The sequence below is a fragment of the Fulmarus glacialis genome, unplaced genomic scaffold, assembly GCF_000690835.1.
Source record: "Fulmarus glacialis isolate BGI_N327 unplaced genomic scaffold, ASM69083v1 scaffold11894, whole genome shotgun sequence".
Taxonomy (NCBI): domain Eukaryota; kingdom Metazoa; phylum Chordata; class Aves; order Procellariiformes; family Procellariidae; genus Fulmarus; species Fulmarus glacialis.
Window position 1 is genome coordinate 1 of NW_009206125.1, and position 15,916 is coordinate 15,916.

Genomic DNA, 15,916 nt, shown 5'->3' on the forward strand with positions numbered 1-15,916 from the left:
GCCTTACCGGCCGCCGCGATGCCGTTACTCCTGCCGGACCCCGTCTTCCTAGCGCGGGGTTTGCCGCAGCGAGCTGAGCCGAGCCGGGCCCCTCGGGTGTGCTCCGTCACAGGGGGGACTGCCGTTAGGCCCCGATTACCCCTGCACCACGCGCGTGGGGGTGCCCACGCGAGCCTTAAGTGGGTTTGGGTGCTGAGCGTGGTAGAGCTGCCCGAGTTACGCCGTGCTTAATGCTGTTACGTTTGACTTCGTGTAACCCAAACCCTGTTGGTTTTTTGTTTTAGTTCCTCTGCGTGCTGAAAAAAACCTACCTTTCTGACAGCATGGTGGTTTATAAAGGTAATCGCCATCTTAGATAATCTGTGGGGATGACTACCAAATGAGAGGCTATCTTTCAGATTTCAGCGAACTAGGTAAGCAAGCGCGGATGTACTGGACTGTGTCAGAGCAGGACCTTCCACTTACGGTGGGGTTTATCTTCCACCACTGCACGATGAAAGCTCAGAAATCGTGGAGCTGACCGGCAAATGCAGCCTGTATATACCTTCCTGCTAGTGTCCCGCTGCCCTGCCGTTCAGCCTTACTCAACAGCTCTCTGGAGCTGAGGGCTAGTTTCAGCTCCATCATCAACTTTCAGGTCAGTTAGCTTCATATTTGTACATTGACCTTCGGTAGCAGGAGTCAGAGTAAGTTTAACATTAGCAAGCAATTTTTCCAGCTTCTCACAACAGGCACTGTTTTTTGAGGTCTTATCACCAGGTCTAATACCCGCATTTTGCACAAAATTCCTCAAATCTTGATTGTAGAATACTACAATTCTAGTAGGAGCGCAAGATGAAAATTTGATGCTCTTTGGTTTTGTTGAGGGAAGATGAGTAGTGTTTGTCAGTATGCCACGGTTCAGCTCAACATAAGGATAACTAAGCCAATTTTCACTAACGTTAAGAAATTTAGCACAAGGGATAAAGTTATTTGGTATGTTCTTCTAAGGCTGAATCAGTAGCTGGGAGAAAATCTCTTTATTAGCGTTGAGGAGCATGAATTCTGCCATAGAGCTATGGTGCATGATACATACTGGCCAGGAAACCAATGTAATCACGTTATTTTGAGCAGTGGTTGATTTGCATGTCTAAGCTTCGTTTCTCAGCAGGTGTGGATAGTGTGTTTTGTCCATAATTGTTACAGATTTTTGAGAATGCTTTTTTTTTTTAACAAAAATGTAGGGACACATGATGAAATCATGCATTTGTGTTTGTCTTTCCCCTGTAGCACAAGGGAGAAAATTGCCATTTCTGAAATGGTGAGTCCATTTGTTTAAAAAAAAAAAAACCACCAACCAACAACCATCTAAGGTATAAAAATACAAGATGTCCGCTATCCTCATCACTAAAAAAGAAGTAGTCTTCCATCAAAGAGGAGGAATAAAATAGCAAGTTCTTATAACAAGATAGCATTTCTCCCAGGGTCTTCATGCGATCATCCTGATGAGTCAAAAACACTGATGTCCAAACATGCTGGTGACAAAATTTCTGACACATAAAATAAAAATAATTAACTCCCCTTACTTCTGGTGGGACAAAAGAGAGGACAATGAAGTGGGAATTTCCCAGTAAACTCGGAAGGCGAGTCTGTAGTTGCACCTCGTCTGTAGGTGTGAATTGTACATGCTCTAAATAGATGTGTTGTGATAGGCATAGTTGGTACAGGAACTGATGTTACCTTGAAAAGACCCAACGCGTTGGGCTGCTGAGAATCCAAGAGTGTTTGGACTGCAAGAATGGTGACAGATCTCAGTTTAAAGTAAAGGTCATCAGCCTTCTCCCAGGTTCAGATATCCTCCCAGCTGTGTTTCTGCAAAAATATGTCCTGATCTAACTAGGAAGTTTAAAATGAGTAGAGAATTATGGGAATTGTCCTTCGCTTCCCTTCTTTTTAATGGTTGTGGGAAAGTGCTGTTGTAGGGAATGTCTTTTGCACCCAATTAATTTACAACTGAGCGAACAGCATCAAAATGAAACTGAGGGTTCTGCTAGCACTGCTGAGAAATGCTGATTGCTGTCTATAATTTCATTTTTCATTCCCAAAGAAGAAACTAATTGCAAGAAAAGGAAGGGAGTGGAGGAAATTCACAGGTCAGGAGATAATATATAGAGATAGTATGTCTGACCCCTGTAAGAGAAAAAACATTCTGTTATTTAGACTTGACATAGGCACCAAACTATCAAAACGCTGGCAGGCTTAGATGTACCATGGGCAGAAACCTTTGTTGTGGAAAACTTGGAGGGGGATTCAAAGGATCTAAAATTTGGGCTTTGGGGCCCACAAGAATATTTAAATACTTAAACTCACCTTGTGGATCCAGCTTGTTAAAGGTTTGAATACTTTTGAGTATAGTCAGTTTCATTTTTATCTTTCATTGCAACTGGGAGGTTGTTTTGAGAACCAAGGGTTGGTAACTGGTTATGCTGGGCAGAACAAAAAGATGCATCTTCATTTTTTTTCATTTTCTGCCCCTCTTCCTCTGTTTCACAGTTTGTTAGCAATGCTCTTTACCAATTTGCAGGTGTTCAGAGGGGCAATGAATTTTCCCAGAAAAAAAGTTGATGATACTTACAAATAATTATATGTATGTTAATGTGCATTTATGCTTTACTACGTTACTTTGTAGCGTTTGGATTACTTTATGTGACTAGAAGTTTAAAAGTTGCAAGATAGCAAGCATTACTGCATCACATGCTATTTCTTGAAAAGAGATAAGATTGCTATCTTAAGTTTGCAAGAAAGTACATGAGATTTTAAAGCAGGCGAAAGTATTCCTGATCAATAGCGAAGGTCGGCAGTGGAGAATGGAGCCCTCATTTTGGATTTCAGTTCTTTTACTTTGAGATGCAGAGCTCAGAGCTAGAGTCACTGAAATTTTAATTTTTCTCAGGAACTCAAGTGCTGTACTACCCATACAAATTAATGATCTCATTTGTCTCTCCCACCATAAAGCAGAAATAATAGTATTTTTTCACTCCTTACTAATGTTGTGTGGCTAATTAACACAGTTTGTGTACTTTCTGAGGAGGAATGTAATACCATTCTGTAAACAAAAATGAAACTTCTTAGGCCATCCCTTATTGTGTCTATTCTGTTGTGTTTATCTTTGATAGTATTAATATGAAAATCTTTTACTTCCAAATCTGTGTGGAAAGACTTAATGTTAAAATGAGTATCATAGGTATCACCAAGGCTGGGTGTTGATTTGGAATATTGGCTACTCTCAGTTAACAAATGAAGTACGCTCAACAAAACCAGAATCAAAAGTAGTGATGAGTACAGAAGATATTAAAAGTAAGTCACAAACAGAAGTTGATATTGATTTGACTATTTGTAATTGCTTTAGGATAAATGAAGAGAAAATGGGAAGAAAGACTGAAGAAAGTGGAAGAACTAGCGTCTCACTATGAAAGAAACCCTCTTCCTCCAGTTTATAGACCAAAACTGTCCAAACCCTTTCTGCCATCCTCTGTTTGGAAAATATTTTGTCGTCAGGCTGAAGCTTTCAATTATGTAAAAACGTGCAAAGAGGTAAATTATTTGTTAGGTGAATGTCTCTACTCTTTAGGTACTTTCAAGGTTGAACTTAACTTAACTTAAAAGCTTAGTTAACAGTAAAGTTTATGAGATTGCAAGATGGTTTTTTTCTTTCACTTTTTTTCTCCTCCACAATCCTGAAACAGCAAGGTTTTTTTTTTTTGCCTTTATAGGAGATCATGCTACACTGGAGGTAGCTCTAAGAAGTACTAGTTTTAACATACGAATTGGTATGTGGTGTTAACATCTAACAGTAAAAGTGCTTTTCGTAACATTGTAGTGATAGATTTGCTCCTTTTGAAGATAAGGAAACTGTCAAGGTTGGCAGGAGAATGGGAAGGTAGTGAGAGTTGAGTAGGAAGAAAGGAGAAAAAAGCTGAGGAAGAAAGAGAGATAAACAGGAGGCAGAGTCAAAATGAAAACAATGCAACTCACCAATGGCATCAGAGTAGCAAGTTCAGATGATAAGAAGTGATGAGCCAAATAAATGTTATGGAAAATGTATTCTCTCTTTTCAGTTCTTTGCATTTAATGCTTTTCAAATTGATTGCTACTTTTAAAGAAAGTAGCAGGGTTTCTTCCCACTGTTCTAGGTATTTAAGCAGTCCTGACAGTCTGTTTTCCAAAGTGCACTCTCAGTGGCTTGGTAGTGGGTTTCTTTCTTTGTTTTCTTTTCAGATTTCCATTTTTGGATTTAAATAATACAGAATGTAAAGAATATTTGCTATAAAGCTATATGCTGCCATCATATTCATAAGACTCTTCCTTTCAGAACATTGTTCCTCCTCCTGTTAGATGCACTTGCCAATGATCAGAAGAAAGAAGACTTTACAGAGAAAACAGAGTTTACATTAATGCACAGCAAAGAAAAGCTTCAAATTTTCACTCGTAACTGAAATCAGAACAATGTTCTTAATTAAAAATAGATGCTACTTGGGTTGAAAAAGGATAAGTGATCTACTTACAGTTTGCTAATATCTACTGACCTTTGACCAGAGAAATTAATGTCAAATAGGAACTTCTGAAGACTTTAACTGGTTCTTTGAATAAAAAAACTTCAATGTTTTTATTTTAAAAGGATGTTCATGTATTTGCCTTAGAAAAGAATATACAAAGTGGAAAGAGGTTTTACCTTGTGACAACATATAAAGAGCTTTGGTTTTATTACACGTGAGTATTTGAAAAGGTACCCTATATGTTACTATAAGATAATAGTATACTGGATGTACTGTTATCTAGTAATAGCTGTTACTGCATAGCTATCCCCAGTAGCCATCTGCTGCTCTGACTAGCACAGAGCTGTAATGGGTGGCCTGACATTTGATCTTGGCCATGGGGAAAATCTTCATAAGGACAAACCAATCTCTTCTATAGTGGGTTTCAACTTTCTTTTGAGTTGCAGACTGCCATTATTTCCTGTGAATTAAGGACCCCATCTACTGAACTTAAATCTAATAGCACTAGATTTGCTTTCGCTGACAGCTTTCCTCAGGGGATCATACCAATACAAACATACTTCTATGATTAGTCATGTATCAATTTAAATGGGCGTTAATATAAATGTCCAGTTACCGATTTATGGTTTTGTATGTGCATGATGTAGTTTCAAGTATCGACAATTTGATCATGCACTGAACTTTTTTTCCCAACGTTTTGTTTTACAATAAATCCAAGAGTCAATTTTTATATGGAAAGTAAACTTCATTTTTTTCTCAATTTGAAAATGAGATTAATTTTTAATTTAGTAGGAGAAAAGTCTATGTAATCTCATTTTTAGCACTTAAGACATAGGAGTGATAATTTAATAAGTTTTCTACTGTAGTTTCCATCATTCCTTAAATTCTCATCAGCATTTCTGTTGACGGTATTTATTGTAAGACTTGGGGGGGATGGGGAGGAGAATACTTTACAAACTTAAATTCTAGGCCAGACAAATATCTTTGTTGATAATTGATGCTGAAGTTAGTTACAAATTTTTCAAAGCGTTATAGGGCTGCTACTTTTTTTAATATGGGTGGTTGACTGAAAAATAAAAGAATATTTAGAACTTGTGGGATCCTTGTTGGCAACTGATAAGTATGTATAATGTTTATCACGAGAGGTTGTGATTTTTGTTTTTCCTTAGGAAAGGTTATAAAACAAGTCTTATGCATTGCTATGAAGTAATTCCTGAAAAAGATGCTTGCAAACTTTATTTTGATTTGGAGTTCTACAAACCAGCAAATCCTGGTGCAGATGGCAAGAGTATGGTTGCGAAGTTAATTGAGGTAAGCTGAAGCAAAGTGATGTTGTAGATTAATGTGAATTTGTTGTTGATTTAATATGAAACCAATGTATTTACCACTTTATCTTGATTATTCTGTAGTAAAATGAAAAAGAATTGTAGACCTAGGGGTTATTTTTAAGGAAGTAAAAAGTACTGTTTTAAAGCAAAGGTTCTCTCCTTTAAGTGAAAGGAAAAAATAGAGAACAACTGTTGCTGAAATGTTTGTATTCACTGTAGGTCTACTGGTATGATAAGTTTGCTTTTGCAGATTGTTTTATGTGCTCTGTCACTTCTAAGCTGTAAAACTGAAGGAATGTTTAGGTATTCTTCAGAGTAGCATCAATAAAAGTTCCATTCAGATATTCCTCAGTTCATTTCCTTTGCCAGCTGGTGCAGTCATATATCAAGGCTTAGATAAATCTTTCCTGATTTTAGCGATCTTCAGATGGCAGTTCATTATAGTTGAGTTAAATGATGATGTAGAGAACATCAGGTGACTGCACTTACCAGTTTGGTAGCTAAAGTTAAATATCTTTGCTAATTATCAATTCTATTAAATAGGGCAAATTTCCATTCTATTGCAAACTTGGTTGGAAAATGAGCTCCACTGCAAATTCAATATGACAGAGGTGGAAAATAAAGCAGGTTTTTAGAAGAATATCTTCTGTTCCAATAAAATCTCTTTGTGAGCGGCCGTTTGTGAGACTCCTGATGTTTACATGTCCCTAGCTAGAAAGGAAAGAAAGAAAAAGATGATTGAAGTCATTCCTTCATAAAGAACCCTTCATTGATACAGAATCTGGAGGGGTTTACTCCATTGTGGATCAATTCTGAAATCTAGAGATTCCTCAGGTTAAGAAGAGAACTTTGGATTTGCTGGGTGGGGGATATGGGATGCTAAAATCCTAAGCTCCCAGACCCTTAGGTTCTGAGTCCCAGCCTTAAACATGAGTAATCATAAGTTTAGCTTATAGAAGGTTTTTAGATCTATTTTAGAGCCAGACATCTTATGTTTTCTGCTTAGTTAGTTAGTACCAATGAATTATAAATCATAACAGTGAATTAGCATACCAACACCTTATATCCTGATACCTGTCTTCCATTCTAGGTAAGCCTGCATTACAAACATTGTCACTGTGGGTGTGAACTGCTTTGTGGTGGAAAAAAACAGAAGATAAAGCCACTAAATTAGACTTTGACCTGAAAAACTGAAAATCTGCTCAGCTTATCACTGAGTGATTCAGTGACTTGCTTATTTCAGGAAATACAGTCTATGTCAAATTTGGTTAAAATTTGCTATGTTATGATTTAGTTTGAAATAAATTGTATGCTCAAAATGGGAAAAAAAACCTTGAAAAAAAGATGTAGAATCTGCATTTGTGTTAGGTTTTATAGATACCACTATTAAAAATGCTAGAGAAAATAGCCTAATGAATGTTTGTAATTTCAGCTTGTCAGCCAAAAATTAAAAGAACTTTATGATGTAAATTGTTCAGCCAAAGATGTCTTGAATCTAGATTCCAGTACTGATGAAAAATTTAGTCGACACTTGATATTTCTACCCCAAAAGACTGTATTTAAGGATAATACTCATGTTGGTGAGTGAGTTCTTTTCTCTTATACCTAGAAATAAAAGCTGAAGTTTTGACTTTGTACAGTGCCATCTCACATTTGAATATTTATTTTAATGGAATTATATGTGGAAGCAAATACGTATTCCCTGCAGATATGACTACCTATTTCTATTTCATTAAGCTTCATTATTTCTCAACTCATCTTCTACTTCCTTTTTCTATAACTAGCATTTATGTTTGAAAAAATGTAACTTTTTTGGTGCCTATGTGTTTTATTTACAAAACTACTGGCAAGACTGGCTTTTGTCTTGAAAATCATTTTACAGTGTGACTATGACTCCTTAATTTTCAGGTTAACGTCAGTCTTAACAATTAAAGCTACAATTATTGGCTCTAAATACGGTTGGTTTGTGCTCAGCACAGGGTCGGAAAGGCAGGACAAAGATGCTTTCAAGCCACCTGTGCATAAAAATGATTAAGAGAAAGCCAAAAGCAATTATAATTGTTGATGTAAGCTGGGATTTCACGGGATATGGCAACTCCAAAACAAAGAATTGTCAGTTCAGGGTTGTCTTGACTCCATTTTTAAAAGAAGTATAATAATACCTCCTCACGTCACAGAAGTATTTTGAACATACTTTTAAAATACTGTTTGTGAAGCATTGAGGGGCTAGTGGTGAGCATTAAGAAAAGTTAATGTTGAAATTCATAATTTCTTCTTCTTGTATATATATTCTATATGGTGTGCAGTAAAGCAGGCTTATAGACATACATTGAACAATGAGGGCACAACAGGGTATCAGCTGAGTTTTGTCTGAGTGAAGCAGGAACTGATGGAAAACAGCTTGCCCAGTGGTGGAATTAAAATCTGTATCAGTCTACAAATGCAGAAGTTTGGGTTATTTGACATTGCACCTGCAGCCTTGGTTTTGTCATTTCTTAATATCTGAGTGTTTGATTTTGTAACCTTTGTTCCTTATTGTGTTTGTTCAAACAAACAAATAGGGTGAGGGAGAGGAAGCAGAAATGCTGTTATATAGTACCATATTAATAATCTCATGGGTTATTAGAAGGGGTGAAATTTAGATTTGTGACATTTAGCTCTACTGTTTGTGTTCAGGAGGAACTGTGACAACAGCAGCAGGATTACATGTATCAGAGAGAAAGAAATTGTGTGCTTTGTTACTGGATTTCCACTGGCAGTAGAATAGGAAGAGTTGAGGATATTGGGTTCATAATTTTGGTCCCACTCAGGTTCCCGCTATTATTCTGCTGTCTGCTTGGTCACAATCTGTCTGACTGTCTTCATGCCCAATCTTTCTTTTCCTTTCTCACCCTTACCTCTTTTTCTAGCTCTGCACCTTCCCTCATTCCACTGTTGAGTAAAGCTTACACTGGATTTCTTCTTTTTTTATACCTCCTGTGTTTTTAAGTAGCTTCTTACTGTGCACTGTGTATGTCCTAGCACGGGATTGTAGAGAGCACAGGGAAGATGGGCTCTTTGCTTTTAGTACTTAATGCACAGTGACACTGTCATTAATGACACAGTGCTGGGCTACTTTCTAGCCCAGTACAGCATTAGAGAAAATCTTGTTTTCCTTTTGAATTGTCTAGTTATTTCATGGGGAGAACACATGTACTGTTGGATTAAAGTTGTGTAGGATTGACACATGTTTTGTGTTGCTCTGAGGAATTGTCTATGAAAGGTCTCATCAGCATGAACAGCTGGAGGAGTAGAGCAAACTGTAAGGAGAGGCTGGATCTTGTAGGCCTGCATGCATGTACAAATTTTTTTTCCCCAAGTAGTTTTAATATATGCATGTGGCCCATGGCCTAAGCATCACTTCAGGCTGAAATTCAGATCCTTACTCCAACACAGAGGCCATAGGATTTCTCAGAACCATTTTTTTTCAGCTTTTTTTGACATTAAAAAACATATTTCTCATTCTTAGGAGCAGTGGAATCTGTGTCCCTAAACCTTTTGAGGAGTAGCTCACATGGCAAGCTAAGCAGATTGTCAAAGTTATAAGCAAATACTTATAATATTGGCTGCCAGCCCTAAGCATGACACAGAGCAGTTATTTCTTAAGTGACACTGTGGTAACAGCTGCAAACCCCAAAGACTTAAATGGGATTACTGCAATTTTTAGTTCAAAAGTACGGTCTTTAACTCCTCTGCCACTATAAAACATGGATGATAAATAATTTGGTATGACAGCAATTTTAGCTTGTGGTCTTGATAAGTAAATTACATTAGTCAGTTCTTTCAGTAGAAGCTTGAACTGTTTATTCTAGTCCGTTAGTTAAGTGGATCTCCACTGTGATGTGAATTTGACATGTTTACTGTCAGACTTAAAATATATTTAGAGATTGTGTAATCGTGTGCTGCCTTTGCCTTTTCAACAAGATGTTGAAGCTGCAGTAAAAACTGTTTTTTTTTAATAATTGAGATATGTAAATGTCAGCGTTAAATTTGTGCATGTTACCAATAATATACTCTAGACTTTTCATTAATGCACTATTACATCTTGGACGATATTGTTTCATAAGCATTTTATGTCAGGAGTCATGCACAAAGTGCATGGGCTTAAAATTAAATATGATTAAAAACTTTAGTATATAATATTTGGAATTGGTTACTAGTTAGAATTAAAATACAGGGACTGAGTTCATAGCTCATGTAAGAAAGCACAGGAGATAATGTAGGTCTACAGGAAAGCTGTGGAGACCAATGAATTTACATTGATCTACACAGTTGACAAATCCCAAATATAAAAATACAAAATACAGTCAAGGATCAAAAGTGTGAAATGCAGAGTTTGGTTCCCACATCTGACCAGTTAGAAGAAATGGGAAGAGAGAAAACAAAGATGTGTGTGAATGATAAAGAACTAACTCCCAAAATAGTCTTTCACTGACAGAACCCTTGCTGTTCTGACACCAGAGTGATTGTTACTTAATTACACACACAAAAAAAGGAAGTGGTCAACCAGGACTTTTAAAGATGCTTTAACTTTTATGGTACTTGAAATAAACTTCAGTTCTGAGATAGGTACGTTTTCTCCCTGAACTGAAGATCTGACTAACTGTTGTTATAAACCTAAGAAATTCTGTGTGCATATTTGAGCACACAGGGTTAAAATGCTGTCTATGACTATGAATCATCTGTATGCCTCAGTAGTCCTGTGATGGATTATGACGATGGTGATACTGACGCTTGATACACTGAGTCATTCTGCTGATATGTGGCATAGGAGACTGATACTTCATGTTCTTTCAGGTTCCCCACTGAAGCTTCATCCAACAACTGCAGAATCCTCCTTGCCAGTATTCCTTCCACCTCATAGTTTTTCTTCCATGTCTGTATTTATTCTGTTCTCTTCTGCAAGTGATTTGGCCATGGGTTTTTTTTGTCCGTCTTTGGTTACCATCCAGCAGAGCCTGGAGGTACAATGGGAGTTGAATTACAATACTGGGAGTTTGAAAAGTCATTACACAATACTTCTGTAAAAGTAGTTTGTTGTTCAAGTAAGCCCTGGTCAAACTCTTATATCAGTTAATACACCATGAAGCTGCAAGTAAACATTTTTAATCATTCTGAACGTGAAATTAGGAAAAGCAGTAGTGAGAGGGACAATCACAAGCTCTTCAGAATCCTAAATCTGAGCTTGTTAATGTCATCGCGTGCTGTCATTAACTACTGCAAAAATATTCAGCTAAATGATTAAAAAGTACCTATGGTTGGATAAAAAAATAAGTTGTGTAATAGCAAAGCTATATGAATGCTTTATTCATGTATTGAAGAGTTTCACTAAGTGGTACTTGAAATATTAAATCAAACTACATTTTATAAAGGACCTTGACTATTTTTTTTTTATATCACTGTCATTAACAAAGTGGTCCTACGTTAAGCATTTGAATAAGTCGTACTATTAACAGCCTAGTTCATACGCAGAAATGTTCCTGCGAAGCTAGCATGAAGACCCAAACTGAACTTGTTCAGTAAGCTTCTGACATTCTAGTGGAAAAATTCAGGTTCACAGAAATTTCAGTGCAAAAGTCTTCCTCGTATTAATCATTAAGTCAAGATCCTTTGTGCTCCAGGCGTGGGAGCAGCTTGAGATCTTGTCTGTCAGAGGCTTTAATAACTGCAGTGGTACAGGTGATGTGATGGCTAGAAGAAATTATTTTGAAAGATACAAAAGACATTTATTTCAATTTTGCACTTTTATCTGGGACTTTGAATTTAGTTTGGGAAATTGGAGTGACAGTCTATACATTTCTGTTTCGTTATGTTGTCTTTATTTCTAATGAGGTGATTGCCAAGCCAACTCGCTTCTCAGTTCCCTCTGTTCTCAGGAGTAAAATTGCAAAGGGAGAGATTGTGGCTGTGTGATACAATTAATATACGCACAACTGTTTATTTTCTTGTGTCTTAAAGAAAAAAAACTTTAGTAAAACTTCTTGGCAAGCATGGGTTTCTTAGTTACTAACCAGAACCATTTTGTGCACTGGGCTGCTCCAAAAGATTTTTTTTTTTAAATCCAGAAGGGGACTCCCCCCCCCAAACTCCAACCACTTTCATCTTGGCTGTTTTGAAAAATGTTTGCACAGGAACTGTTAAGTTCTTTCTTGACTAATAAATGACATTATCTGCTTTTGGGTTTTTTTTGTTTGTTTGTTTTTAAGGTAACTTTGTGAGAACCATTTTGCAGCCTGCTGTAAGGTTAAGGGAGAGTAAAGCTGCTGTCGTGATTCCAGAAGAAGGAGCAGGACATATTTTCCAGTGTTCTGCAGAAGCAGTTGGATTAGATGGTTCTCTTACAAACCTCACAGCTGTCGAAGATGCTTCCAAAGGCTGGCCAGCTGTTGCTCGCGAAACAAAAGATACGGAAACATCACACCAGGGCGAAAATTTGGAATTTTCCTTTCTATTGGTAAATGATAAAGAAGGAGACAAGCAACTTTTTGTGGATCTAGGTAAATATAAGAAGTTACTTTAAACCTTTTTGGGATGCAACAAAGGTTAAGAAATGAGATGTTCCTTAATCTTTGATTACATACAATAAGAACAACAGTGTTCTTATTGTTGTCCCTACGGTCAGAATTTAAACCAAATACAATATGTGCTGAAACTGTGATCATAAATGCTGTACTTTGAAGGCACCTCAGATTCTTGGTCCATGGAACTTCTTACATTACATTTAATTATTTTGTTCTGAAGTTTGAAGAAACTCTTGCCGCACAAGACTCTCTAATTAATTTTTTTCCTAAGAACTTAGTGCTCCTATTTGGATTAAAAGAGGGTAGTATATACTGCATTTTTGTCATTTCAGTTGAATTGGAAGTTGCTTAATGATGGACCAAGTCGTACAGGTGTGGCCTTCTGTATTGTTCTACATGTATGAATTGAGCCTTCTTCCCCTGTTTGGAATGGCGGTTGTTAGGTTTTAATGACAGAATAACAGAAATTTTGGGTTGGGCACTTCATGCCCCAGTTGCGTGTAGCCTATTCATGGTATTAAAATGTTAAAAATCTCCAGGAGCACAACGCCCATGGTCAAACTAAAGTTTGAAAGTTCCACCCTTCTCCATCCCCAGATCTGCTTTTTGCCCTCTGTCAGTGAAATGGGAATCGCTTAGCACGCTTTTGTACAGCAATGTTTTATGTACTTGAGGACTGTTTATCATGTTTTTCCTCAGACTTCTCTGAAGAACCCCCACTTCTCCATATTCTCATGGAATTCAGGATCACTTTTGTTGCTGGCCTCTTCAGTGTGTCTGACTTGTTGAAACATAAATCCCAAAGTTGGGCCTGTATTAGGCTTCTCCATTACTGATTCAGAAGGATTACTTTGCACCTACTGTTCAAAATTCCTTCAAGCATATTTGTGAATGGAAATCAAAGAAAAACAAATTGTGTTGCTTCACCTTTTAAGAATTTGATGTTAGTCCCCCAAAATTAACCGTCCTCAATATTTATGTTACACACATTACCTCAAAACTGGAAGGCTAAAATCAAAATAGCTGGAATACTGAGTTACATCACGAGGCTGCAGTGATAGAAAGGGACTTGTCATTCTTGTTGTATGGGATCTTTTTATTTCTTTATCTTCATGAAAACTAAATGTAACCCACAAATAATGCACCCACTCCTCAATACATTCTTAGACAGATTAGGCAATGTTTATAATACCTGTTCTTTTTTTTGTTGTTTGTTTTTGAGATTGGAATTAAATTTTCCTGATACATACTTCACAGTGTGCTACACCCAAGTGGTGTCTGGTACACAAAACCCAGGAAGTTTGATGAATATGAAGTACGTGCTGGTTAAAGTAATTGTGTGGCTTTTTATGCTCAGCTGTATTTCACAAAGTTAATGTGAAAGCACCATTTTTTTATACTGAAAGAAGCTTTTAGCAATTATAATGTCAAAAGGCTTAAAATGCCTATGTAAAGGTGTTGGGTGTTTGTCGTCTTCTAGAACATAAAAATGTACATGTGTGCCTCACCTCGCTTTGTGGCATTTTTTCTATGGGAGGTGAGCTGAAGTCAGTAATAGGTTTTGTCCATTCCTTAGAGCCTTAGCTGGGTCTAAGGAAAATTGTTTAATTTGCAAGTACTAAGTATCTTAAATCCTAGCCATCATTGTTATGTTAAGAAATACTTGTTTTCCTGTAGGAGTTTATACAAGGAATAGAAATTTCCGGATGTATAAATCATCAAAAGCAGGAAAAAATGTGATTCTGAAGATAGCAGAGGATAATAAGTTTGTCCCTAACTGTGAAGAGAATGTTTCCTTGGAAGAAGCATATTTTCTTTCCTCTTTGATCTGCAACATTAGGTAATTGTTTAATTCAGGTGGAATTTAAAATATTTTTAAATACGTATTTTGGTGATTTTTCTCCTTCAGCAGTTATGAATAACTACTATCAATGGGCAGTTATTCCATGAACATTGTTACAGTGTAATTTAGGAGTTTCCAGTAGAATTCCTTGTTTTTGAAGAAAAACTTTCTTGGGACACCTTTTTTTTTTCTTTTTTTTTCCTTTTTAAACCTACCTTCAAATGTTTAAAGAACAGAGGACATGTGGTACAGTTGTGCCTCATTTCTCTGTACACACTCAAAATGCTGAAATTTAACCATTATTAAGTTTGGTCAGATTCTGTATAGTTCTGAAAGGAAAAATTACAGATTCCCAGTCAATTAAATATGAAGTGTCTAAATATTTTCTGAAGTATGATAAAAATATAAAAAGGATTTTTGTACATGTTCACTTGCATACCAGATTTCCCATTTGGCACAGATACCTCCTTAGGCTAGATACTGGTTCATGCAATAATCAAGTTTTCCGTATCTAATCTAAACCTCTGATATATCATGCCCTGCACTGATTGTATTTTAAGATAGTCCTAATCATTACTGCAGCAGAAAGAAGGTTAAAATGGTACATCCATCTGCATGATATTATGTGTAATATTTTTATTACAAACATATATTTGTTGTGACTTCAGTTTTTATATCCTGAAATGCTCATTGTCTTGAACTGATGCCACTAGCCCTGTAGCATAAGCTGTGTAGTGTATTCAGATCACAGGAGTCAGCTGAGTCTGTCATATATATGGATGAGAAATTCTGCTGTGTTGACTTTAGTCTTCTGTGATCATCTGGCTTCCAGCTAGTAATATGGCAAGGAAAAGCAAAACAAAAAAAGGTTGAAATCTTTCAAAGGGTATATATGCATAAATATTACATCTAGAGCAAATACTACAGCGGACCAGACTGAGTGTGGACAAGCAGTCTTTAAATGGCTGGGTCCTGAGATTTTTGCCGGGAAACAAATTTTGCTGTTCTGAAGGAGGAAACCTTGCCCTCTGCTAGTGTAAGTCAGAGGAAACTGTCAAAATGAGAAGAAAAAGTGAAAGGGACAGTGAAAGGTAGCACACAGAATCACAGGATGGCTGAGGTTGGCAGGGACCTCTGGAAGTCATCTGGTCCAACCCCCCTGCGCCAGCAGGGCCACCTAGAGACAGTGGCCCTGGGCTATGTCATGTTATGCCACACTATGTTATGTTACAGAATGTTACAGTATGTATTCTTAAAACATACGATGTTATGCTGTAAGAATCACACATTTTCCTTTGTATTCTCTCTTTTCTTCAGGGCGAAGGATGACACAAAAGTTCTGTCATCTGGCTTTTCAGAGGAGGAGAGAGAAATGTCTGCTTTTTTAAACAGTAAAACTACCAGAAGCAGTAGAGGTACCTGAAGTCTTTTCTACTGTACAGAGGAAAAAAGTACTCTTAAATTAGATGTATTGTGATTTACACACCCAATAAACCTCTAGGAGAGCTTTTCTTCAGCTAGCTTTCTGCAGGAGGCCGAGTACAGCTGTACTGAAGGATGCTCTGCAGCGCTTGAATGCCATTTACCCTCCTCTCCCGCTCCCACAGCCATCATGCTTTGTCCCAGTTCCCTCTGTACCTTGGGGGGGGG

The 15,916-nt window shown here is 37.1% G+C and overlaps 1 protein-coding gene across 1 annotated transcript in view; it reads left to right on the top strand.

The window, feature by feature from the left end:
* Positions 1-3,393: 3,393 nt before the first annotated feature.
* PRIMPOL (primase and polymerase (DNA-directed)) overlaps positions 3,394-15,916 on the top strand; it is a 15,772-nt gene continuing 3,249 nt past the window's right edge. The window contains exons 1-7 of the mRNA XM_009575633.1: positions 3,394-3,573; positions 4,658-4,749; positions 5,705-5,846; positions 7,296-7,443; positions 12,109-12,399; positions 14,101-14,263; positions 15,584-15,681. Of these exons, the coding sequence (XP_009573928.1) occupies positions 3,394-3,573; positions 4,658-4,749; positions 5,705-5,846; positions 7,296-7,443; positions 12,109-12,399; positions 14,101-14,263; positions 15,584-15,681 (1,114 nt within the window). The remainder of the gene's footprint in view (positions 3,574-4,657; positions 4,750-5,704; positions 5,847-7,295; positions 7,444-12,108; positions 12,400-14,100; positions 14,264-15,583; positions 15,682-15,916) is intronic.